Below are 25,067 nucleotides of genomic sequence, written 5' to 3'. Positions count from 1 at the left end.
GAAAAGATGCTCCACATCACTAATCATCAGGGAAATGCAAATTAAAACCACAATGAGATATCACCTCACACTAGTTAGGAAGGTCAACATCCAAAAGACAAACAACAACAAATGCTGGCAAGGATGCTGAGATAGGGGAACCGTCCTACACTGTTGGTGAGAATGTAAATTAGTTCAACTATTGTGGAAAGCAATATGGAGGTTCCTCAAAAAACTCTAAATAGAAATACCATTTGACCCAGGAATTCCACTCCTAGGAATTTAACCAAAGAAAACAAGATCTCAAATTCAAAGACATATGCACCCCTATGTTTACTGCAGCACTATTTACAATAACCAAGAAATGGAAGCAACTTAAGTGTCCATCAATAGATGAATGGATAAAGAGGATGTGGTACATATGCACAAGGGAATATTATTCAGCCAGAAGAATAAAATAAATCCTACCTTTTGCAACAACATGGATGGAGCTCAGTGAAATAAGTCAGACTGAGAAAGACAAGTACCAAATGATTTCACTTATCTGTGGAGTATAACTACAAAGCAAAAACTGAAGGAACCAAACAGCAGCAGACTCACAGAACCCAAGAAGAGACTAGTGGTTGCCAAAGGGAAAAGGTTAAAGAAGGTGGGTGGGGAGGGAGGGAGAAGGGAATTAAGGGGCATTATGATTGGCACACATAATGTATGGGGGTCATAGGGAAGGCAGTATAGCACAGAAAAGACAAGTAGCCACTCTATAGCATCGTACTATGCTGATGGACAGTGACTGCAATGGGGTGGGGGAGAGGACTTGATAATATGGGTGACTGTAGTAACCACAATGTTGCTCATGTGAAACCTTCATAAGACTGTGTATCAATGATAACTTAATTAAAAAAAAGTTCTTTAGGGCCCAAGTTCAAAATCATTCCCTCCCACTTATAAAACCGAAGCTCCCAGGCTCTCAGTGGGCACTCTACCCCAATTCCGTCTGCTCCCAGGAAAGCTGAGGGGAGCCCTTTCCTTCCCATCCCACATGTGTCTTAGGGGCCCAGTTCTGGGGTTGTCCTGATACCTAGGGTACTGAAAACCTCTCTCTTCACTTGGGGTGTCTTGATACATAGCATTAGACAAATAACACTGTTCTTTAAACTTTTCCAAAAATGTCACAGATTGGAGGAGAATAAGGTGACATGACAATTAGATGCAAATTTGGATCTTGGAACAGAAAAGGACCTTGGTGGAAAACCTGGTGAAATCTGAATAATGTCTCAGTGTACCACTGTTAACTTTTTAATTCTTCTTTGGTTATGTAAGATGTTTATATGTAAGGGGACACTGGGCGACAGGTACATGGGAACATCCTGTACTATTCTTGCACCTTTGCTATAAGTCTAAAATAATATCAAATAAAAAAATATGTATACATACATATTTTTTAAGTGTGTGTGTATGTGTGTGTGTGTGTTTACGGCACTATAAAAACAGTCCCTCTGCTTTATACACTTGTATGGTTTCCTCCTTCCTGGTTGTAGCCTGGCTAACAGGCTGGGAACAGCCAAGGCGCACAGTGACTACTGGCCCCCGAGATCATGTACTCCTCACTCCATCCCAGGACAGCCTTGCAGAGCAAGGCTTCCGCCCCCCCAAACCTCCCCAGTGCTTCAACCCCAGCTGCACAGCTCTGATGTGACATGTCATAGAAGGATGAGATGACTTGTAGGCGGGTGCACCTCCTCTGGGGTCAGCATGGTCCCTGGCAGGGCGGGGCTGCAGAGCCCGGATGCTTCCTCCTGACAAGCACAGAAATGACGGACGCTTCCCGCACAGCCAGATGCAACCTCAGCCCCCAGGTTAGGCATTCCAAGAGCAGTTCCAAGCTCCGACGAGACTGCTCTGCTCTGTCAAAGTCATCCTTAGCTTTCCATCTGCCACCAAAGGCCATTTCCTGCACGCTTTCGGTGTAGGCTGCACAACAAGCTCCTTCCTCCATGGGCGAGAGGTGTCCAGTAACGGTAATGCGAGGTGGAGGGTGAGGGTGAGAGACGGAAGAGTGTGCTCTCAGCAGGAGCACAGGTTAGGAAAATGGTCAAGCCAGGATTCCTGGAGAACAGCAAGCCCATGCATGGACAAAGGCAGTGGAACGTGGGCCACCTTAAGGGCAGATCACGGCAAGAACGAGTCTCCAACCAAGGCAGGGACCTTTCCTGGGTAGAAAGGTCAGAAGAGGTGGGCAACTCTCTTAGCATTGCATCCTTAGAGCTGTGTTAGGGGAGGCTGAACTGTCCTGGGGGGAAGCAGGTCAGGACGCTCGAGTCCCACATTCAGGCTGCCACTGGAAGTGGAGGAAGAGATGGAAATAGCAAAGTGGGTCTGACAGTATGGTACAGACAGGTAGCTGTCTATGCAGGAGAGCAAGCAAGATGGTAAAGTCCACAGAAACCCACCCCAGAGACCCAGCCAGGACTGGATACCTGCAGTGGAGGAGGGACTGTGGTCCAGCCATGTAGGGCTTTCATGACCCCCAGGGGAAGAGTAAGTGCAAATCACTGGGCTTATCCCACGGAGCTGTGCCCACGAGGCTTGTGGGGCCTCACCTCCACTCCTAGCCAAGCAGCAGCCTCAAAGGCTTCCTCTCTCCAGCTTCAGCATGATCACCTTCAGCAGGGAAGTGTTTCTTCCGGGCCGAAAGGCCCCTGGGAGCTCTCCCTTTCCACTCTGAAGCCCCTCCCCACCTCTGCTGGGATTCTGCTCTCAGCAAGGTTGCCTTCTTTCTTCTTAGATTACAGAGATCACCCCGCCTCCCCTTTGCTTCAGAAAAATCTCCAGACACAGACCTTCTGAGAACCTGTCCTTATCTGTGTGAGATGATTCCAGAACAAGAGAAGGGCTCTCACCCTGGGAAAACCCTCCTCTGCCTCACCCCCATGTGCATACAACCTTTCTTTTTCAGCATAAGTTGGTTTACAGCGAGGATCAAGTCCTCTGTGGGTAATCGTGGCATCCTCCTGAAAAGGTCATTCAACAGAGGCAGGAAAAGTGGGAAACTTTTTATATAGGGGAATGACGAACACCAAGTCCAGGAGAGTGGTTTTGGGCCTCCACCATAGTGCTCTAATTTATTTCTTAATTTAAAAATCTGAAACAAACATGGCTCAGGGTTAAGAGTTAAGAAACAAGGGAGTACAGATATTTATTCTGTACTCAAAAGAGATGGTTATTCTATTATTATCTGCTCTTATCAGTACATTTAAATTATTTCATAAAAACAATTAGAATTCATTTTTTAATGGATGGACAGCATTTTAGGTGCAGACTTGATAAAGGGCAGGGGAGAGATGCTGAGCATTGAGGGAGGGAAAGCATACAGTAGGGGAGGCTGGAGGTGCTAAACACAAACCACCCCACTTTCCAATGGTATTGAGGTTCCCCCAGGACTTGCCCTTCCAGAGATCACAGCATATCATGAGGCTAGAGCCACACCAGCATGCTGAACCAGCACAGGATGAGACAAAGAGATAAAACTGAACTGCATCCATGAACAAACAGATGTACAAAGGGGAACTTAGCTTATGATAAGGATAGTGCTTCAAATTAGAGGAAAGGAGAGATCATCAATAAACATGGGACGAGACAACCAGCTAGCTAATGAGGACAAAATCACCCTCCATGTCTGCTTCCCACTATCCATGGACAGCACATTCCCAGTTGATTAAAATCCCAGACACAAGTTTTAAATGACATCAAAATCTAAAACTTCTGTGTGACAAAAGACATCATGACCAAAATTAAAGACAAGTGAGAGGCTACTTGCCACATGTGTAAAAAATGGATTAATGGCCAGAGTAATAGATAAGATTTCATTGTCATCCAGCACTGTTGTTACATACATTAGCACTGTCATAGGTATCAAGGCACATTTATTATTCCCACTTTGCAAATACGGAATTGGAGGCAAAGCATGGCTAAGTAACTTACCCATGCTTACAGAGCCAAAGAGTGACAGAATGAGTGAAGAACAGAAATAGGGATTAATTCCAAGAGCCAATAAAAAATGTCTGATATTGAATGCACTGTGTGATCTTGGATCAGACACTGAAACAGAATTTTTTGGTGGTAAAATATGTCTTTTCACCATTTCAACCATTTTTAAGTGTACAATCAGCAGCATTAAGTACATGCACATTGTTGTGCACCCATCACTATCACACATTTCCAGAACTATTTTATCATCACTAAAACTGTCCCCATCAGACAGTAACTCCCCATTTTCCCCTCCTCCTAGTCCCTGATAATGTCCATGCTACTTTCATTCTCTATGAATTTGACTACTCTAAGTGTCTCATAGAAGTGACATCATACAGTATTTATCTTTCTGTGTCTGGTTTAATTTCACTTAGCATAAAGTGTTCAAGGTTCATCCATGTTGTTCAGTGTGTGATAGGATTTCCTTTCTTTAAGCTTCAAAAATATTCTATTGTATGCATATTCCATATTCTGTTTATTCATTCATCCACTGATGGACATTCGAGTTGTTTCCACCTTTTGGCTACTGTGACTAATAAACATGGCTACTGCTCTGAGCATCATGCATATGTTCAAGTCCTTGCTTTCAATTCTTTTGGATACCTGAAGAAGAATTGCTGGATCATATGGTAATTCTATGTTTGATTTTTTGAGGAACTTACAATTTTTTTTTTTTTTGCTATAAAGGATATTATTGGGAAAGCTGGTGAAATATCAGGTTTATAGGCTGTATCAGTGTTTATGTCTGGTACTGTGATTATGTAAGAAGATGTCCCGGTTCTCAGGAAACACGCACTGAAGCATTTAGGAGTAAAGGGGAATAGAATAGTACCTGCAGCTTACTCTCAGATACATCAGAAAAATCGCTCTTTATAGCAGCCATCTATCTATATATCTGTCTATTGAGAAAACACAGACAGAAAGCAAATGCGGTAAAATATTAACAACTGGAGAATCTGGGTGAAGGATATCCAGGAATTCTTTGTCCTACTATTTTCATTTTTACATACATGTGAAATTATTTCAAAGTGAAAAATCATTTAAAAAGTCGTCTTCTCCAGGCTTTTTAATCAAGGAGGTGTCAGGACCACCAGCTGAAGGTCCAGTGAGAACCGCTGCTCTCACCCAAAGCCCTCCTTTCCAGGTGAGGAACCTGACGGGGGCGTGGCTTCCTCATGCCTCACGGAACCCAGGTGCGGAGGCCAGGTGCAGGATCTCTGGGCCTCAGGACTTGGGTTCCTGACAGTCAGAGCCATGTTCGACTGCTTCCTTCATCCTGGGCACATGGGCTGAGTGATCAGGAGACGAGGAAGAAGACGGGCAGGTGGCACCAGAGCTGGGCTAGCCACTCACTCTCCATCCATGGTTTACTCCAGACAACCTAGTGCATGACTGGGATTTAAGAGAGGAAGAAAGGCCCTTTGCTCCTATTTTTAATAAAAATTAGAAAACCAAACAACTCTTCTGCTGTAGACAGCATAATATCATGATTAGGAGCTTGAGTTCTTGAAGCAGTGAATCCAATCTTGAGTTCCTATTCCAGCTCTATCCTTTATGCTATGACCTTGGCAAGTAGTGACTTCCTAAGACTTCCTAAGACTCTCTAAAACCACCCTAAGATTCAGTCTCCCCCACCTGTAATAATAACAGAAGCTACTAATAACAGGTTATGTGTATGGCAACTATGGCAAGACCACCTGGTTCAAACCTCAGCCTGGACACATACTAGCTGTGTGACTTTGGGCAGCTTAATCAACCTCTCTGTGCCTCAGTGCCCTCTCTGGCAATGATAACAACATCTCTTTCATAGAATTGTTATGAAGAATTAATGAGTTAACATAAACATGTTTTGATCTCCTTTATTAGTCCCACCTCATCACCCCACCTTCTTAGGAATCAATCTTTGACCTTTTTCTTCAGGCTCTCTCACTCCTTGGCTTAAAATGCCATCTATGTGCTATTATTTATAATATAAGTCTCAGAATCATTCCCGTCTCCGAATACCACCTTTGCAGGCCTAACTGCTTGATCAACCTCTCCACTAAGACATCTCATACTATCTGAAACCTTTCATGTCCAAACACTGAACTCTTAACTTTTGCTCCCAAAGCTGTTTCTCCAGGGTCTTCCATATCCTATTTATAGAAAGTCTATCTTTTAGCCTTAGCTACCGAGGCAGTAGCTACGGCAGATTTTATTGTTAATATTTGAATTTTTGTGCACCACGAGAGCGTATGCATATAGCACTTGTGTAATGAAAAACAAATTATTATTTAATAAGATGAATGCCCCATGCTTAGCACCCCACAGTTCCCCTTAAACTCACTTCTTCAGTTAAGCCTCTCAGGGGTGGTCCGCCATTGAGTGCTTCCTCCTATGAGCAAAGATGGCAGGGAACAGGTTCAAAGGGCAGGAGGAAAGAAGGAATGGAATGAAAGGGGGATGAGGGAACAGTGAAAGGGAGGCAGAATGAAAGGAAAAACATGAAGAGAAAGAGAAGAGAGAACCTTGTGAGAGAGACATCACGCTGGTCTGAGCACTCTACCCCCATTCTCCCTATCTGCAGGGCTGCACCTCTCTCGGTAAGGCCACTTAACATTTCAGACAAAACCCAGGACTTCCAGATGCCTGGCAGCATCGGAAGGGCCTAAAGGAAGCCGTCCTCACCCTCACTGGTTCTTCATTTGACCTGTTAACAAGAATTTATTGGAAAATATGCCTTCATTACATATATACACTTTTTATAATGTCCCTACATTCTATCCTTCTGGGAGAGGGGAGCAAGAGGCAGGTGCAGTGGAGGGGTGGGGAGCAGGACAGACACACCCCACCTGAGGTGGTGGCTGTCCACCTCAGTGGGACAGCAGAGTCACATGGGGGCTTATGAGATACAAATGGCCAAGCCAGCCCCTCTCTGTTCACCTGAACTCTGGGGTGGGGCCTGGCCAAGGTTCCCCAGTGATTGCAATGTGCAGCCAGTCACGAGCACTGCTTTAAGGCTAGAGACCAACCACAACATCAGGGGCACCAAGGCCCTGCTCAGCCACCACCGAGCAGCACAGTGTGGCCATTTACCATCTTTGTGCCTCTGTCTTCACTCCTGCAGAATAGGGCTATGATCCCCCTCTTCCCAAGGACAGAGTGAGGACCCCTTTCAGGATGTGGCACTTGGAATCCCCTGGAATCCAATCCATGCCTAAAATGTGCATGTGGTTGGTGGGGGGGTGTAATTTTAATATGGTATCCCTAAAGAGTTGGGAGACTTGGAATATACATTCTCTTGTTCATGAAAAGAAAAGAAAGCTCACTTGCTTGTATCTATCAATCAATCAGTCTTCTTTCTTCCTTCTTTCTCTCTCTTTCTCTTTCCTTCCTTCCTTCCTTCCTTTCTTCCACCCATCTTTCTTTCTAGTTGCTGCCAGAAAGAGGCCAGAGGGAATATAGCTATACAAGCCTCATGAGGTATTTTCTTCCTAAGTGTCAACTGTCATCTCTCAGATACTAAAACATGACCTCAGCAACAGAAAAACAACATTCTTCTCCACTCCCTCAAGTTTTCTCAAGGTTTCCAAGATTCTTAACAATTTTTCTTTCCCAGAAACATCAAAACACCACCGCAGACAGAAAGATGGAGACATTCTCTGAGGGTTTTGCTTGTGTTTTTGGCTTCCATTTAAAATAATCATCCAACTCAATAAAAACCAGCAGAAGTGCTTTAGCAGTATCTGTATCAATAGAGATTGCATTTTAAAAGACGTTTGTTAGACACATCTAATCCCTGCCTTGCTTAGGGTTATCCATAGCTTCCTCTCCCAAGGGAGTCTGTACCCCAGCTGTGTTTGTGGGTATCTGGAGGTGGGTGGCAGGGTGCAGGCAGGATTAAATGTCCCTTCCTCTGCTGACTGCACAGCACACAAGCGGAACCAGGGATCCTGCCAGGTGTTTGCATTCTTTTAGGACACAGAAAGTTTAAGGAATGCATCCAGTGTTTTCCACACTCTGCTTTACAACAGACATCTGTTTAAAAGTCCCTCCAGATATGGGCATCCACACATGGTCAGGCCAGGCGCAAGAGCCAGAAGGGCAGGGCCCAGACTGAGGGCATGTCTCTGTCTGCTCTCCACCCTGAGAGCTCATCAATCACTACAGGCAAGTCAGAGGCACTGGGAAGCCCCTCCTTCAAAAATTGCCTCCCCATGGCTGCTCTGGGAACATTCTACCATTCACAAAGCATTCTTCTTGGGTGAAGCTTCATCCAGCTTTTCTCCAAAGCAGGGCACCAAGTGGCTCCCTCTACTTGTCAGAGGAGTTCCTGCTTGAGGTGGGACAGCAAGCGTAAGAGGTGGTCACCTGGGACCCAGACCCTGAACAGGAGGAGAAGAGACCCTCCCTGTGTCCCACGTGCAGGCAACACCCTGCTTCTCTGGGGCTTTTGAGCCTCTCATCACCTTTGACCTCCCGACGTTCCTGAGGTAACAGGAAAAGGCCCATTCACCAGATAAGAAAACCAAGCCTCAGAGAAGTTGAGGTGTTTGCCCAAAGTCACACAGGCAGCTAGAAGCAAATCTAGAACCAACTCTTACACAAATATCTTCTGAGGATTTACAGTGTTGGCTGAGATGCACATGGTACAGTCACTGTCCTTAATGGCTCATACTCTAATCTGGAGAACTCGAGACGCCCACATCTCGGTCCAGTCTTCCAGACGAGTCCACCTCCCACCCAAGGCCAACCTGCCACATGCTGACCCAGGATGGGGTGAGAGCAACCTGAGATCTGGTCAAAACACTCATGCACCTCACTAGGTCTGGCACACAGACCCCTGGGTGAGTCGCCTGAGAGAAGCAACCCTTTGGCTGCCAGCAAGGGCCGGTATTCGATCCACAAGGCACAGCCTTTTGACTGTATATGCCTTCTGGATAAGTTACTATCTCCAGACCTCTTCTAGAACATAAACTTAGAGGACAGGGAACAGTACTGAGCACACAGTAGGTGCTCAATAAATGTGTTACATGACTTGTGAGTCTGGCTAGGCCCCAGCTGCTCAGTGGGAGAGGAGGGAGTAGAGGGGCTGAGAGCACACAGCCAGGGGCTTCCTGCCTGGATCCCATGCTCTGCTGGGTGAGACCATTCACACTGCGGCAATCTAGGGAGAGGCACCCAGGCTCTCTTTGGAATTCGGGTCCCCTTATTACCCGCTTGAAGTTTACTAAGGCCCTGTACCTGCCCAGGCTGGGCTTCTCTCCCCACCTCCCTCCTGGGCCAGAGCTCACCTGGGAGATGTGGGACTGCGTCTGCTCACTCTCTCCGTCGCCCTCCGTTTTGTCAGCCAGCAGCCCCTGCACCTGGTACTCGAGTACATAGCTGTCGATGAACCGCTCAAGCTCCTCAATCTCCTGGGAGCGGCTGCTCCCTGCCTCAGAGGAGGCCGATGCTGCCGAGGAGTTCTCCATCCCTCCAGCTCAGGGGCCTGGGTTGGGGCTGTGGAGACAGAACAGATAGACTCTGTGAGACATGACTGGAGGCAGAGAGGACACCTCCACTTGGGATATAGTCCCTGCTCCTGGTAGCATTCTCTTATTCTCCCGGCATCCCTGACATGCTGATGTGAGGCTGGCTTGCCTTTAGTGTGACGAATATGCTGCAATTCCCCCTGTGTAGGGAGGGAAACTGAGGCCCAGAGAAGGCAGGTAACTTGCCTAACTGGCCAACATGGTAACTTGTGTGATGTTGGGCATGAGTCCGTACCTAGACCTTACCACTTGGAAAAAAGCAGAAGGAAAAAGCCTCCACCCAACCTCCACTTTCCAACTTGGAGTTAACAAAATCTGCCACAAAGCAGAATCAACAGACTATAGGCTTTGATGTCTCTGACCCAGGTATTGGGATAAGGGAGGAGTCTCCAGATACAAGCCTCTAAGGAGCCTGGGCCCTCTAAGAAAAAGCCTTCTTCTAAAAAGATGTTTTCTCTTTGGACACCAAACTCCCATAAATTAGGCAAAGCCTGTAGGTCTTAAGTTATAAGCACGATTTTACACCCTTGTTATGGCATGGCTACTGGGACACATGCTATGCTCAGTCTGTAGGAACATGACCGGCTTTTCATGATAGAACATGGAAGGCCTGACAGGTTGTCTGGGAGGGCATGGCCCGGCCACAGATGCTGCGTGGCCACCCTCCAAAGTAGCCTGACTTCTGCACGAGCGCTTAGGCCCTCTCTCTGGGGTGGCCTGGCATAATCTGCATTCCTAGGAGACCCACTGAAGCTTATCTGGTGTCCCTTTCATTATTTGGAGATCGATGATCTCCATGGGGAGCCCACACAGCTGGAGAGGGCAGACTGCACACGGTTTCACCGTCAGAGCTTGTAGAACAGTCTTCCAAACCACCACCATTCCAGACGCACACAAGACCTGAGGAATGTAGGCACAGCGCTCTGAGACCACATCGGGCTGTGTGCCCCTGGAATGTCACTGCGGACGATAGAGGAAAGGTCCTAGTATTTTAAAGGAATATCAGAATTTTGAAGCCTTGGATTACTGAGAACTTCTCTGGAACACAGTTATGTACCAATCAAGCGTTTGTTGAGTTTTTAACCATAATGGATCCAAAATAGGGCAAGGAATGGTCCTCTGGATTCTAAAAATCCTGCTGAGACCGTAAAAGCTGACGCCCCCCAGACCCTCACCGTTCTTTCGGAGGCTGGTGTTGGCGATTGCAGAGAACTGTCCTAGTAGATGCAACATTCTTTAATTGTTTTCTTGATGGTTTCTGCTGCAAGAGGCCAGCCTCCCTTGCAACCCAGGCTAGCTCTGAGCACCTGAGCTCAGTGGCCTTGGGCTCATAGACGTGTCCACCCATCCCCAGGGAGGAGTCCGAGGTTTCAGGCCTGGTGTCCTCGTCAGAGTGAGGGAACCCAGCTGTGGAGGCTGGGCAGCAGCAGGTCTGTGAGCAGCTCATACTGGGAGCAGTGTGCCTCGCATGGTGTAGGGCCAGTCGGGGGTGGGGGTGGAGGTGTCCAATGCCCCTTCCTCCACCTGCCATTCAAGGCCTACAGTAGCCTTACAACCATCCCACCACCAACACCCACCTTACCCCTCCTGCTCCAATGGCAGCCTGTACCCCGTCCAGCCCCTGGCTACCCTGCAACTTGTCCCGGACACATGCCATGTGTGGCAGACAGAACCCTAGGGGGGTATCGGGTGTACACCTTTCCCAGCTACTCAGTCAAACCCTAAACAAGATACTTCTGTGAAGGGTCTTTGCAAATATAATTAAACTCCAAATCAGTGGGCCTTAAGACAGGGAGACTATTCAGGAGGGTCTGATCCAGTCACACGAAGCTCTTAAATCTGGCGCTGGAGGCAGAGACAAATTCAAAGCATAAGAAAGACTAAATGTGCTGCTGCTAGCTCGAAGAAGGAGGCAGCATGTGCAAGGAACACCAGATTAATCCCTGGCCAATGACCAACACAGAAAAGGGCACCTCAGGCTTAGAACTGTAAGGAAGCTAATTCTGCCAACCATCAATGAACTTGGGAGCAGATTTTGTCCCCCAGAACCTCTAGATAAGAACACAGCCTACCCAATACCTTTATTTCAGCCTCATGATATATTAAGCCAGACTTCTGACTTCTAGAACTGTGAGACAATAAACGGGTATTATTTTAAGTCTCTAAGTTTGTAGTAATTTGTTGCACAGCAATAGAGAAGTCACAGATGATGCTCTTTCTGCCTCTATGCTTTTGCTCATATTATTCCCCTTGGCTCCAACTACCAAATCTAGAGGTCCTTATGCTCATGGAATGCTAGAACTCACCTGAGAGGCCATCTGGCAACTAGCACAATGACTTGGTTTCATGAGGGCTAACGGGTAAAGCATTCACCTGCCTTGGCCTATGGGTATGAATACTGCAACTTCTACTACTAATAGGAATGGCTAATGTGTACTGCGCCCGAATCATGTGCTACGCATTCTTCTCAGCACTTGATATGCCTTTCCTGCTCAGCCCTCACATTAACTCTAGGAAATCAGCAAGATCATACTACTTAGGAGAGAAAACTGAGGTTCAGAGAGGCTAAGTAACTTGCCCAAGTTTGCACAGCAGAGCTCCAAGTCCACCTACACCCCACTGACTCTTCATCCTACCTCCTGGCAGCCTGCTCAGCCCCTCAGAGCATCACCCATTTCTCCATTCCCCACGGCCCTGCCAATACCCACCTTCAATGCTTACTCCCCGCCTGGGCTACGGGCTCTGGAGGGCTGGGCCCCGGGGCCTAGCTCAGTGCCAGACTGTGGGTAGGCGGCTGGCCTCTGCAGGATGGGATGATAAGGCTGACGCCCAGCGAGTGCTGAAAAGGGAACTGCCAGTCTGAAAAGCCATGGCTTCAGGCCTCACCCATTATTCCTCGAATACTTAAGATCTTATCTAGGGCTTCCTGGCACACTTCACAGGTAAGGGAGGAGGACTGGGTTTTGCAGGAACTAGACAGGAGTGTTTCCAGGAGGATCGAGTGCCCAGCTCTGCCTGCAGGAGCAGCTCTGTCCTGCCCTGCTGACTCTGCCAGCTCTCACGGGTCTTTCACGGGCCCACACCATAGTGCTGGGAGGGCACCTGGGGTCAGTAATCATCCCAAACACACACCGGCTCACTAAGGAAAGGGACAGTCATTGAGACCCATTCCCACCCTGCAGAATTTGATGCCCAGAGGGAAAAAGAGGACTCCCTACACTGGTCACATGTCTTGGATGCCGCCCGTGTCCTCACCACCACTTGGCCCCCCTCCTGCTCCAGTCACTACTGCCCCATCAGATTCATGTGGGGTAACCTAATAGCACCTCACCTCAGCTGCCCGGGGCTCCTCTGACACAAGCCGGCAGATACCTGCAGGACCCACGTGGCACCTGGTACCAACACCTGGAAGTGGGAGATGCTAACAGCCCCTGGGGCAGCCCTTGACCAGGTAAAATATCCCTTGGTCTCTTAGCTGACAACTGAGGAGCTTGCTCCATGGTTCCTCAGTGGGTCCCAGTGGACTGAGCCCAGCTGCCCACAGTGGTGTCCAGATCCATAACACCCCTTTGCCTGACTCTCCCCCTCCTGTCACCCTCCCCAGGGACTCCTGTTTTGGTGGTACTTCCAGGAACTCTGCTTTCCCTGGTCAGGGGGGAACCAGGCCAACATATGACTTGGGCTCACTGTACATTCTAGCAGCTGAAAAGCCCCTCCTTCAGCAGAAAAGCCCAGAGAAGAGGGAGGAGGGAGAGGAAGAGGACGCTGTCCACACCATCCATCTCCTCTGCTATCAGGCTGGAAGTTCAGTCAGGTACTCACGTCCCCATTTTTTTTTTTTAATTACTGTGATGCAATATCCATAAAATGTACTATTGCAACCATTTTTAAGTGTACACTTCAGTTGGCATTAAGTACATTCACAGTGTTATGTAAGCATCATCACTATCTATTTCCAGAACCTTTTCATCACCCCAAACAGAAACTTTGTGCCATTAAGCAATTCCTCATTCTCCCTATCTCAGCTCCTGGCAATCGCTGCCCTATCTTCTGTCTCTATGAATTTGCCTATTCTGGGTTCCTCATACAAGTGGAATCAAACAATATTTGTTCTTTTGTGATTAGCTTATTTCACTTAGCATAATATTTTCAAGATTCACTCACGTTGTAGCATGTGTCAAAATTTCATGCCTTTTCATGGCTGAATAATACACTGTAATATAATTGTATGTATATTGTATGTATAGACCACATTTTTTTATCCATTCATCCACCAATGGACATTTGGGTTCTTTCCACCTTTGGCTACTGTGAATAGCTGCTGTGAACATGGGTCTACAGGTATCTGAGCCCCTGTTTTCAATTCTTTGGGTACGCACCCAGAAGAGAAGTTCTGCTCTATTTTTAAGGTGAGAACAGTGAGGAGGCGCGAGGCACTAAAGAGATGCCTTCCTCATGGGCGTGTCCTGCTCCCTTTCTGTTTCTGCTCAGAGGTCAACCCATGGCTCAGTTCCTCATCCAGAGCAAGATCAGGGAAGGGAAATCCCCACACAGCTGGGCTGCTGGCTAAGCAGACAGAGCCAGCAAGGGCAGCTTATGTTTTAATGATCAGTGAAAGAGATAAGGGACCCAGAGCAGGAAGAGAGGAGAGGGCACAAGAGAAGAAGTAGTTCCAGCATCCCGAGCAGAGGACGGATCCTGGGAAAGTGTCCAGCAGCAGCAGCTCTGCCCCTCCCCGCCTCCCCTGCCCTTCCCCCCATTGCCAGGTGATGGACAAAGGAACAAAAAGGCAAGCAGCAGGAGTGGGAAAACGCTGAGGCTGCTCTTTGCTGCAAAGGGCAGGCAGCCATGAGCCAGCCGGCAGGAGGTGGGGCCTGGGTGGGCACAGCTTTAGGAATGCACTTGGGCTGGGGATGCAGAAGGCCATGGAGGGGTGGGGGGCCTTGGCTGTGCCGCTCAGACAGGACTGAGGCCCATCTACAGCCCAGTGAAAGGTGTGGCCTCACTCTCTCCTTCTGGTATTGCTGAGGGACCCTGTCCTGGCCCCAGGATCCCAGGGCACCCCCTGCTGCAGCCAATCATGTTCTGTGCTTGTCACTATAGCCGCTGGGCCTGGCTGACTATTTTTAAGGCCAGGAACAGAAACAGCTACGTTCTTTGATGAAAAGGCGCCTTTCTCCACACCTGTGTCCCCCCAGCCAGACCCAGGCAGCTCTCCCGTTGCTGCCCTCTGCCAGAGCACTGTGGCTTCCCTGGGAAACCAGCATTCAGCAAAGGCGCTTCTGCTGACACCGGGGCTCTCGGCCTGAGGTTGGGAGTCCACTGCCCGCTCTGGCCCCACCTGCCTCTGAGCCTGCGAGGGCTCCCAGCACTACCCTCAGGGGCTTGGAGGAGGAAAACAGAGGGCTGACATCACTGAGCATCCACAGGCCCTGAGACTAGAAGCTGGAGCCGGTTCAGCACCCTTTTAAGCCTGCCTGTGACAAATGGCATTAGTAGCTGTAAATTTAGCCAATCCCTTTAAGAACAGCTGAGGCATTAGAGGCATTACCTCCTCTCCCAATGCCCAGGACAAATTCATTGACCTGCAAATCAGATGAGACACTTCTGCTCCACTGCCACCAGCCTTTCTCTGGGGAATCCACCATTCCAGGCCCTGAAATGAGGCAGCACTGCACCCCTCACTCTTAGCAGACCCTTCTCCTTCAGCCCCTCAGCATGCAATTCACCCTGGGCAGCACCCCTTCTGCTACCTCAAAAAGGAAGCCTTGGAAGCTCCTCATTTCTGCTTTTCTGATGCAGAAATGGGGCTTTTTGTGGGGCTTTTGGCTGCTGCAAGGGGCCCAGGCTCTTGGGCTCTGGGCCAGCTGCAGGGGAGTGGTATGGTGCTCTAGGGGGCTTGCTGTGGGCTCCTGAGCTCAGAGAAGCTATGGTCCACGCTCCATCCACCAGTTCCAGCAGGACAGCCACTCCACGGGTGGAGACAGACGGGCACGCCTGAGCGGTGGATAGGCAGCTGAGCCCAGCATATCACTACCACTCACATGCTGGACCACACCCACAGCCGCCTCCCCACCTTTCCCATGGCCACGGTGCACTGCAGCCTTCTTCCCCCTTGGGTCCCCCTCCCAGTGGCACAGATCAGTTCCCTCTCCCCTTCCCAGTTCCTTCAGTGCTGGCACCTGACACCTTCACCCAGAGCCTGCAACAAGGGATTTCTCCTTTGCCGGCTGTCAGGTGGCCCAGGGCAAAGCCAGGCCACACCACCTGCTGTGTGTGGGAGGAGAGAGGCCTTGCTGCCAGGCAACAGGAGACACTCACAGCTCTCCCTGAGGAGGCCATGGAAACCCCTTTCACAATGTCCTGCTGTCAACCTGCCCCCTCCGTGTCAGCCCATGGGACTCCAGAGAGAATGCCTTTCCCTGACTGTCTGCAGCCCCAGGACTTGGCCACTCCTGTCAATGCTGGTCTGGGCACTCGGGGCCATGCTGTCATTTGCTGAAGAGAAGCAGGGCGATTTGGTGCATACCTCTGCATACAGAAGCCTCCAGTTCCCCTACTCTGGAAGTGATAAAGGTCAGAAACATTTGGAGGGGCTCTACCTTCCCATGGGAAATGTATTTCTTTCATGAGGCATGATCAAGAGTTTACAGTGGCCACAGCAGTGCTTTGTGAACTTTAATGTGCACACGGATCACAGGCAACCTTGTGAAAGTGCAGATTCAGATTTAGTGGGTCAGATGCAGGGCCTGAGAGTCACATTTCCAACCAGTTCCCAGCTGATGGTGTTGCTGGTCAGAGGGCCTCACTTTGAACAGCCAAGATCTGGGACACCTCTCATATCCTTTTCGTCCACTATTCAGATTTCCCACCCTGGTCTGGAAATTCTCTGTCTCGACCCTCTGGCCCATGGGTCAGCACCCTGAAGAGTGGCCCACATGGGGCCAAGCAGGATCCTGACAGGCTGAAATATTATTTACTAGCAGACCCTGGGACCCACCTCTATGTCCTGCGCTTGAATTCTTTATGGGTTTTTATCTTGTCTTGACAAGACTGCCTGATCCTTTAGGCCCTGATCCTCAGCCAGGTATATGTAACAGCACCCACCATACCGGGCTGCGGCCCAGACACATGCAACTGGTCTGAACAAGCTGAGGGGCTCTTGAAAGCTAAGCCTCATGATCTTACTGGTCCTTAGAGAACCCAGCCCCTCGCTGAACAGACCAGGACACTGGAGCCCAGAAAAAGGCAATGACTTGCTAGGGTCATTCAGATGCCTATGGATAGAGCTAGGCCTGCTACTCAGGTCCCCCGACTCCAAACCCCTCAACACTCTGCCATCCACAGAAACCCCTGCTGACCTGAGCCCCCTTCTCCCTCTCTCCCAGTCACTCCAACGTCTGTCTTTGGAGCCCCAAAGCAGTTCTGGGTTACAGTCATACATGCCAGGCAGTAATGACAGGACAGATATGTGTAAACAGCAGATGGCCCCCAAATCACCACATCACTTTCACCCTCTCCTGAGCCCCCACTCTGTGTAGGGGCTGTGATGATGTTGTGTACTAGTTGTTCCAGAACATGCATGGAGAAGACAGTTGGGGCTTGGGCCTTGCTGGTCTTTGCCTGAGGACTTCCTCCAGGAGTCACTGAGAAGCTGAACTCGATTCTGTGACAAGGGGACTGGTCACTACAGGCCACAAAGGCAAGGGATGCTATGACTCTCTTCAGCACGCCCACTGGCTGTGCCCGCTGCCCCCAGAGGGTCTGAGAAAGGAGGCTGTGGGGAGAGGGAGCGCGAGCGCCCCATGGCGGGAGGAGGGTGCCTTGAGGGGTCCACGCCGGGGTGCTGCGTTGGATTCCAGGCTCCTGCCCGGGACTTCTCTGAGGAAGAACACAAACAGCTTCCCCAGCTCTGCAGAGGCCTCCACACCCGCACATGGGCGGCCAGTGGGCAGGGCACCAGGGTGGGCTCTGGGCCGCACCCCTAATTACCCCTGGACTTTCCAGTTGTTGCTGTCCACACTCCCCTTTGGGGCCCTGAGGCCCTCAGCAGCCTCTGCTGGGCTCCCCGCATGACCCTGCACCTGCTCCCTCGGCACGGAGCAGAGGCTGCCTCCTGCCACCTCCTCATCCTCCCCTGTGCTGTTACCCAGCTCTCATCCTGTGCTTGAATTCTTTATGGGTTTTTATCTTGTCTTGACAAGACTGCCTGATCCTTAAGGCCTGGGTTCACCTATACCACCACCCCAGGCCCCAGACGACAGCCTGACCCACGCCCACCCAACACTCACTCTTCCTAGAATGGGCCTCTTCTGCTCCCCTGCCTGCTGCCACTGGGCCTGGGGTCTCCCCCAGCCCATCCCAGCTCTTGGGCATTAAAGCCAAGGGTGCTGGGGATGAACCTGTCCAGTACCTCTCCCGCCAGCCACTGACGTCACCTGGTCCCAGATGAAGTCTCCAACCTCTTCCCACCAGATTCAAGAGCCTCCTGAAGGCAATTCACTTCAGCTAATGGGTACTGAGCACCTGCTGTAAACCATGCCCTGGGGTTTGGTTATGGGCACCAGTGGGCATAAAAGTCACAGGTGAAGCCCCACAGAGGAGATACATGTACCAAAGCTGTCACAGTCATCAGCGTCACTGGCCAGCCTGTCGCACCCCTGGCTGGAGTCAGGTGGCTTCCTCTCTGCTCCCTGTCCTTGGGCAGGGTAACGTATCAGCTAAGGGTTCCAGTGCTGGCTAAAGCACTGCCTAGCTCTGGGACCTTGGGCAGCCTGTTTCCTCATCTTTCAAGTAAACTGATGATGAAAGTATCATAAAGTGTTGTGGAGGTTAAGTGAGAATGCATAAGAAATGCCCAGCATACAGCAACCCCTCAATCACTGGCTGTGATTATCATCTGACAGTACGACTGCCCCAGCCATGCCCCACTCTGTCTTCTGCAATGTCGCCCACCTGTGCCTCTCCAAACTGCACCCTCTTCCCCAGGGCTGGGCCTAGACACCCCTTGTTCACGAAGCCCTGCTTGGCCACTCTGGCTACAACAGTCACTGCTGGTTCTGAACTCCAGTTCTCTAGGCCTCACCACTCCCTAAATGTCTCCCCACTCTGAATAGCCTGTGTCCTGCTTGGACCTCAGGTCTGGCCCTCTCCTGAACTCCAGTTCCTGGGTTGACCTCAGCTCTGTCAAACTGCATGAACTCAGGGGAACTATCCTCACACGCCCCATCGCCAGCCTTCAAAACCTTCTGGGCTGATGGACAAAGAGTGAAGGTGAACTCAGAGCATGCCCAGAAGGGAGACTAACAGCATCCTGCCCTGAGCCCAGGACACACCTGTGGGAGCACCTCAGGTTAAAGCCAGAAACCTCTTCCAAGCATGGTGGCCCCAGCATCCCAGGCCTTCCATCTCAGGTGACATTCTCTCTCCAGCATCCTCATGGGGGTAACCAGGGTCCCCAGTCAGCTCCCTGCCTCCGGGTAACAGCTTCCTGAACCAGAGCCCAGCTGGAGGAGGGACAGTACAGAGCTGTTCGGGAGAGCCTGACAGGGGTCTTCAAAGCCGGGAACAGGTTTCACCTGGCCTGGCCCTGGATGGGGCTGTGACCCCACAGGCCTGTCCCACAGCTGGGAAGGCAGAGCTGGCTCGCTTTGAGAATAATACCCCTCATCCTCTTCTCTCCTCATCCTCATGGACAGCTCAAGCCCATCTGCTGCATGCCACCCTGACAGTGACCCTGCCCCTCAGAACGCCCACAGCAGCTGCTCACTGGGCCTTTGGCCTCTGCCCTCCACCATGTAGGAGGACTAACTCATCTTGCACAGGAGCATAATTGCAAAGCAGGGATTGCAAATGTCCACTTGGGCCATGTTTGGGCCATGGTGTGTTTCGTTTGGCCTACTTGGTATTTTTTAAATATTCGAGCCAACATTTACAAATCAAAATATTTCATGTAAAAATCCCCATTTCTCATCTTCTTGAAACATTGGGAGATCTAGTAACACTATCCCCTTCCTACACTACACACATCAGCTATACCTAAGCAGCGATGACCTCTTCAGACAGTGTGCAATCTCCAGTTCTCCACAGACCCCAACACTCCCTAATGTCTCCCCGCTGCCCAGAACCATCACTCTCACATGGCTCCATTCACTCACAGGCATCCAACTTTGAGACCTCTTGCAAGAAACTAATTGTAGCTGGACTATGACTACAAAAATGAAGAGTGTCCCTGACAACTTGGACATCAAAAACAAGGCCTGTCCCTGGGAGTTACAATGTGAAATCCATACATGATAAGTCAAAACAGAAATATACTACAAGGAGGGAGAAAGAGGTTTCCAGACCAGCAGGACTCAACCCAAACCTGGCTGGAGATAGCCACAGAGATATTATAAGGAGATGGTGTCACTCTGAAGGGATTAGGCTGCATTAGAAGCAAAGAAAAGAGCTGGCCACAGAAGGCAGTGCACCCCTGAACTCTGTCCAGGAGAAGGGGTGTCCCTTCTGGGTGTCTTGGGGGAGGACCCAAGTCAGGGCACGAGGCCATCCCATGGCTCCCTTAATGCCCCACCACACTCCAGTTCAGCCCTGAAATGGTCTGAGGGGCTACCTTCTTCCTTAGCTAAATTATGGGCATTTAGAAGCCAAGGACATGCCTACTCCTTCCCTGATCCCATGGGAGCCAGACCTGGGCCCACTGAAGACATTCAGTTAATCACTGAGTATTTGGTGATGGACCCCTAGATATCATAAAACGTCAGCAGGTAACTGATGCTCTATTCCCCTTGGTATCAGCAGACAGGCAGCTGATGGTCACTGATGGGCTTAGAGTGGGTAGCACCTTGACAGTGGAACCACCTGAAACAGGCTGGGGGTGGCCTTCTTTGTCTGAGTAGCCCATATGTATCACACACAATGCCTGAGGCTTGCTGGACAGCTACCATGGGAACCTTGAACTTGATCCAAGTACCCAGTGCTCTTATAATTCTCCATGAACCGCAGGGAAGATTAAGATCTGAGCAGCAAGAGCCCAGGAGTGCAAAACCCACACAAAATGGAAGGCCAGACCTCTGGTTCCTAGAGTGACCTCCAGGCCCAAAGGCAGTACACCATGGCTACCTCTGCCTCTCCTTGGAAGACCCAGGGAGGGCTACTCCTGCTCGGGGGCACCTGCCCTTTCACCTTTACTGAAGCAGGAAAGCAAACATTCAATACTGTATTCCCCACAGGCTACTGGTTTCCAAACTGTTTTCCTCCAATACTATGCTTATTTTTCAAGTGAAATTCTAAATGGCTCCCCTGATATATGAAAGATAATAACAACTAACACTTACTGAGCATTTATGTGCCAACCTGTGCTAAATGCTTGTTGTATATTCATTTAATACTCAAGACAATCTTAAAACATAGGTACCATTTTTGTCCCCATTGTACAAATCAGGCAACCAAGGCAGAGAGGAGCTGCCCAAAGTCAGTGGGCCAGTAAGAGGCTGAGTCAGGATTTGAACCCAGACAGAGCGGCTCCAAGATGTGGCTGCTCTGAATAAATGGACATGAAGTGCCCCAAGCTCTACTCACTCAGTGTTCCCATCCCTTGCCGATATCCCCTGTAACCTGCTGTACCTGCGGTCATTCCTGAAATGGGCCCTGGAACCTGCTTTAGGTCAAGGCTTTGCATCTTTTGCAGGTTAACAGAGCAAGCTGCCATCAGATCTCAACCAGACAGGTGCTCAGAAGTTATCTGGGGAGGTCTGGGAAGGGGCTCTGGACCCAGGGTCTCCAGAGCCAAGCACCTTCCCACCAGTCACCTCGTAATGACCCAGTGCCATGAGTCAGGCAGGGCATGGGTCACCACCTTTCTTTTACAGATGGGGACCCTGGGGCAATGTGCCTAGGGCCTAGTGACAGGGCAGGACTATAACCCAGTCCTGCTTCCAGCCCTGGGTGTTTCGCCAAAACCAGCAACATCTCAGAGTCCAACTCCTGTGTCATGGGCCAATGAGTCAGTGAGCTTTCCACCAGGCTGTGATGTGCCATAATGGGATGAAGCTCTGAGGAATGAAGCAGGGAAGGACAGGACAGAAAACATGAAGGTCCTACATGCTGCAAAGATTTCTTCTGGAGAGAGCATGTGGGAAAGTCAGGCATTGCAGACCACAAATGTTTGCTAGCTACATCTTTTACTCTGGAGCACGTGCAGCCCAATTATGAAGGTCTCCAGCAATGGATGGCTGAGCCAGAGATGAGAGCTGTTGGCCAACGCCACGTTGAAGACTCAGGCAGGCAGTTCTCCTGGAGACGGTTTCCCCAAGTGTTTCTCTCTGGAACATGCTGAAGTTCAAGTAATTGGGAAAATAGGCAGCCAGAAAATTTGAGCTCCAGATGACTTCAACTGGGAAGCCACTACAGTATGTGTTCTTAAGAACAGGCATCATTTTGTCTTTCCCATCATTCTATTTCCAAGGCCTGGCACAAAGTAGGATTTCACAGAAGATGGAAGGCAGGACCATGGACCGCCTGTGTGAGGCCTATGGGATTGCCCATCTTGAGACTTGTGTCCTGGGAGCTTTCTCCTCTGGGCTGGTATGGCGTAGCAAGGACTCCCAGACATGACCAGATAGATGCCCTGCAGAGAGAGCCCACCTGGTGGCAGGTCCTGCATAGCTGTTCTTATTAGTCCATCACAGTCTTCAGGCTCTATTTCTCATTATCCCTGCAGTTAATTTCACCCACTAAAGCATGGTAGCAACAGATAACCTCCTTATGTGCACGCAGCAGGAACAGTCTGTAGCCAGTTACAACTGCAGGGAGCAGACTGAGTGGTTAACTGGCAGATAATTAACTGAGAAATTCTCCACAGCCCTCTGCAAACTCCTCTGAGAGAGGAGGATACGTAAAGTCAGAAAGGGGCCTCGCCTTGTCTCACCAGTCACTAGGTTTCACCCCAGAATCCTAGGAGCTTAGAAGTAGAAAAGGCCTTAAAAATCATTGACTCAGGTGTTGGCAAGGACATGGAAAAATCAGAACCCCCATACTGATGGTGGGAATGAATGAAAAATGGTGCAACTGCTTTGGAAAACAGTCTGGTAGTTCCATGATTAAACATAGCGCTAACATATAAGCCAATGATTCTATTCCTAGGTATGTACCCAAGAGCACTGAAAATAAATGTCCAAAAAACATGAATGTTTTAGTGGCATTATTAATAACAGCCAAAACATGGAAACAACCCAAATGTCCCCCAACTTATGAATGCACAAACAAAATGTCTTCAAAAAGATCTCACCATGCAATGGAGTGTTATATGGCCATAAAAAAGAATGAATTACTGATACATACTAAAATGTTAGTGAACCTTAAAAATACTATTCTAAGAGAAAAAGTCACAAGAGACCACATATTATATGATTCCATTCATATGAAATGTCCAGAACATGAGACAGAATACGGAGATAGAAAGTAGATTGGTGGCTGCTTAGGGCTGGGGTAGAGGATGGGGTATGTGGGCGAGGGCAATAGCTAAAGGATATAAAGGTTTTTTTTTGAGGTAATGAAGGTATTCTAAAATTGACTGCGGTTGCCCATTGTCTGTGACTGTACTGAAAACCATTTATTATTGTCCACTTTAGATAAGTGAACCATATGGTATGGAATTATATCTCAATAAAGTTCTTTAAAAATTAGGGTATTTGTATAATATGGCCCTAGGATAATAGCCTTGGGTTGGAATCTGTACCTGATTAGCTTGGAGGTTTCTCCAGAGAAAACTGTAGTTGTGAAAATCAACTAAGACTACAAATAAATCAACAAAAAGGCTGAACTCTTGAGTCTAGGTTTCCACTGAATCTGGGAGAAATGTCTATAGCTTCCCTAGAAGGGATCCTGCTGCCTCACCAAAGATGGGGATGTATCTCCTGTGCAGCTCCACCCACCCACCCACCCATCCATCCATCCATCCATCCATCCATCCATCCATCCATCCATCCATCCATCCACTCATTTATTCATCTGCACACTCATCTACCCATCCATCCATCCACCCAACTCACCCATTCATCCATCCACCCAACCACTGATCCACCTACCCAGCCACCCACCCCCATCCATTCATTCATACATTCTTCTGTATGTTCATTTACAAAGCACCTACACAAATTTGGTCAATGATGATTGGGCCACAATAGGAAAGGTAAGAGAGCAACCAGGCAATTGATATTATGAGTCAAATGCTGTGGGGTCTAGAGAAGCAGCACCAACACATGAAAGAAATACCAAAAATGTATTTTTATTAGCTTGCTCTAATTGACAGAAAAATGCAAATATAACTACTAGATATTAAAACCAGGAGAAACCTTAGACAGCAACGTCATCAGTTTTAAGACCCACTATTATTTTGTGAGCCACAAAAAAAAGAAAAAATTCTAATTACTAGGATATAAGGCCTTAATGATGATTCTGGAAGCAAATTGGTCACACAAGCCTCATGTGGCTTTGAGATTGTTTCACTTTTTCTAAGGGATTTGGAGCTTTCTTGCACCTTTGGTAGCACTGCTTACATGCATGAGACTGGCAAATCTTGTTTGATAAGAAAATATGAGTGCAGTCTTTTCCCCAATAATGAACATTTGCTTTTCTAATACCACATCAATGCCCACTGCCTTTTCCAAGTTCTCTGCATACACAGTAACTTTCATTGTCAATAATTAATTACGATGAGATCTTTTTGAAGACATTTTCAGTGATAATTACACTTAACACATGGCTAATCAACACACCTAAGTCAACTGAGGTTATGTTAGTCTGATCAGCATGACTGACTGCTTACACACCAGCTCAGGCAATGATGGCTATGTCATATCTGCCATGCGGCTGATGGACAGCGATAGTATGATGTACCCTAATATCGGAGATAGTAATGTGAAAAAAAAATGCCTCCTAGAAGCAATGTTATATGCAAGCCAATCTCACACTACCGATGAGGGAACACAAGCCCAGAGCAGTGACAGGACTCATCCCAGACCACAGATTAAGGCCCTTGATAGCTAAGATTTAGGCAAATGTGTTTTCTTTCTACTCCCTCAGGCCACCTCCAGGGGACAGCCTTCTCTAACCTTCTCTTACATTTTCTTGCTTGTTAAAAAACAAAACAAAACAGTTTGACATGGCGTGTGGGAGGATCACGGGGAAGAAAGTGTAGCACAGAGAAGACAAGTAGTGACTCTGTGGCATCTCACTACACTGATGGACACTGACTGCAATGGGGTGTGAGGGGAGGACTCGATCATATGGGTGAATGCAGTAACCACATTGTTATGCATGTGAAACCTTCATAAGAGTGTATATCAATGATACCTTAAAAAAAAACAGTTTGTAGAGCATATATGACAGTAGATTAACATATCAGTACATTCAATCTTAGTCCTACAGCCCCTGAGCCCCAAGCCTGTGAAGGTAGGTGATGAGAAATCTTGTTTCAATGCCATCTTAGGGACCAGCTTAAATGGGCAAGTTGGCAAAGAAGGACCATTAGTTTATAGCTGCCAT

At 48.8% G+C, this 25,067-nt stretch overlaps 1 protein-coding gene across 10 annotated transcripts in view; it reads right to left on the bottom strand.

The window, feature by feature from the left end:
- The window catches only part of CTIF (cap binding complex dependent translation initiation factor), a 294,942-nt gene that overhangs the window by 217,630 nt on the left and 52,245 nt on the right, over positions 1 to 25,067 (bottom strand). For 8 of the 10 annotated variants that reach the window (XM_036918637.2, XM_036918630.2, XM_036918629.2 and 5 more), the window contains 2 exons: positions 9,282 to 9,489; positions 6,335 to 6,382 (listed from right to left, as the gene is read on the bottom strand). In XM_036918637.2, the coding sequence (XP_036774532.1) occupies positions 6,335 to 6,382; positions 9,282 to 9,461 (228 nt within the window). In that variant the 5' untranslated portion in view covers positions 9,462 to 9,489. The remainder of the gene's footprint in view (positions 1 to 6,334; positions 6,383 to 9,281; positions 9,490 to 25,067) is intronic. The other 2 variants (XM_036918635.2, XM_036918636.2) reach the window with 1 other exon arrangement.

Source organism: Manis pentadactyla, chromosome 6, assembly GCF_030020395.1.
Source record: "Manis pentadactyla isolate mManPen7 chromosome 6, mManPen7.hap1, whole genome shotgun sequence".
Taxonomy (NCBI): Eukaryota; Metazoa; Chordata; class Mammalia; order Pholidota; family Manidae; genus Manis; species Manis pentadactyla.
Note: the sequence above shows the minus strand (reverse complement) of the source record. Positions and strands in the feature narration are given on the sequence as shown.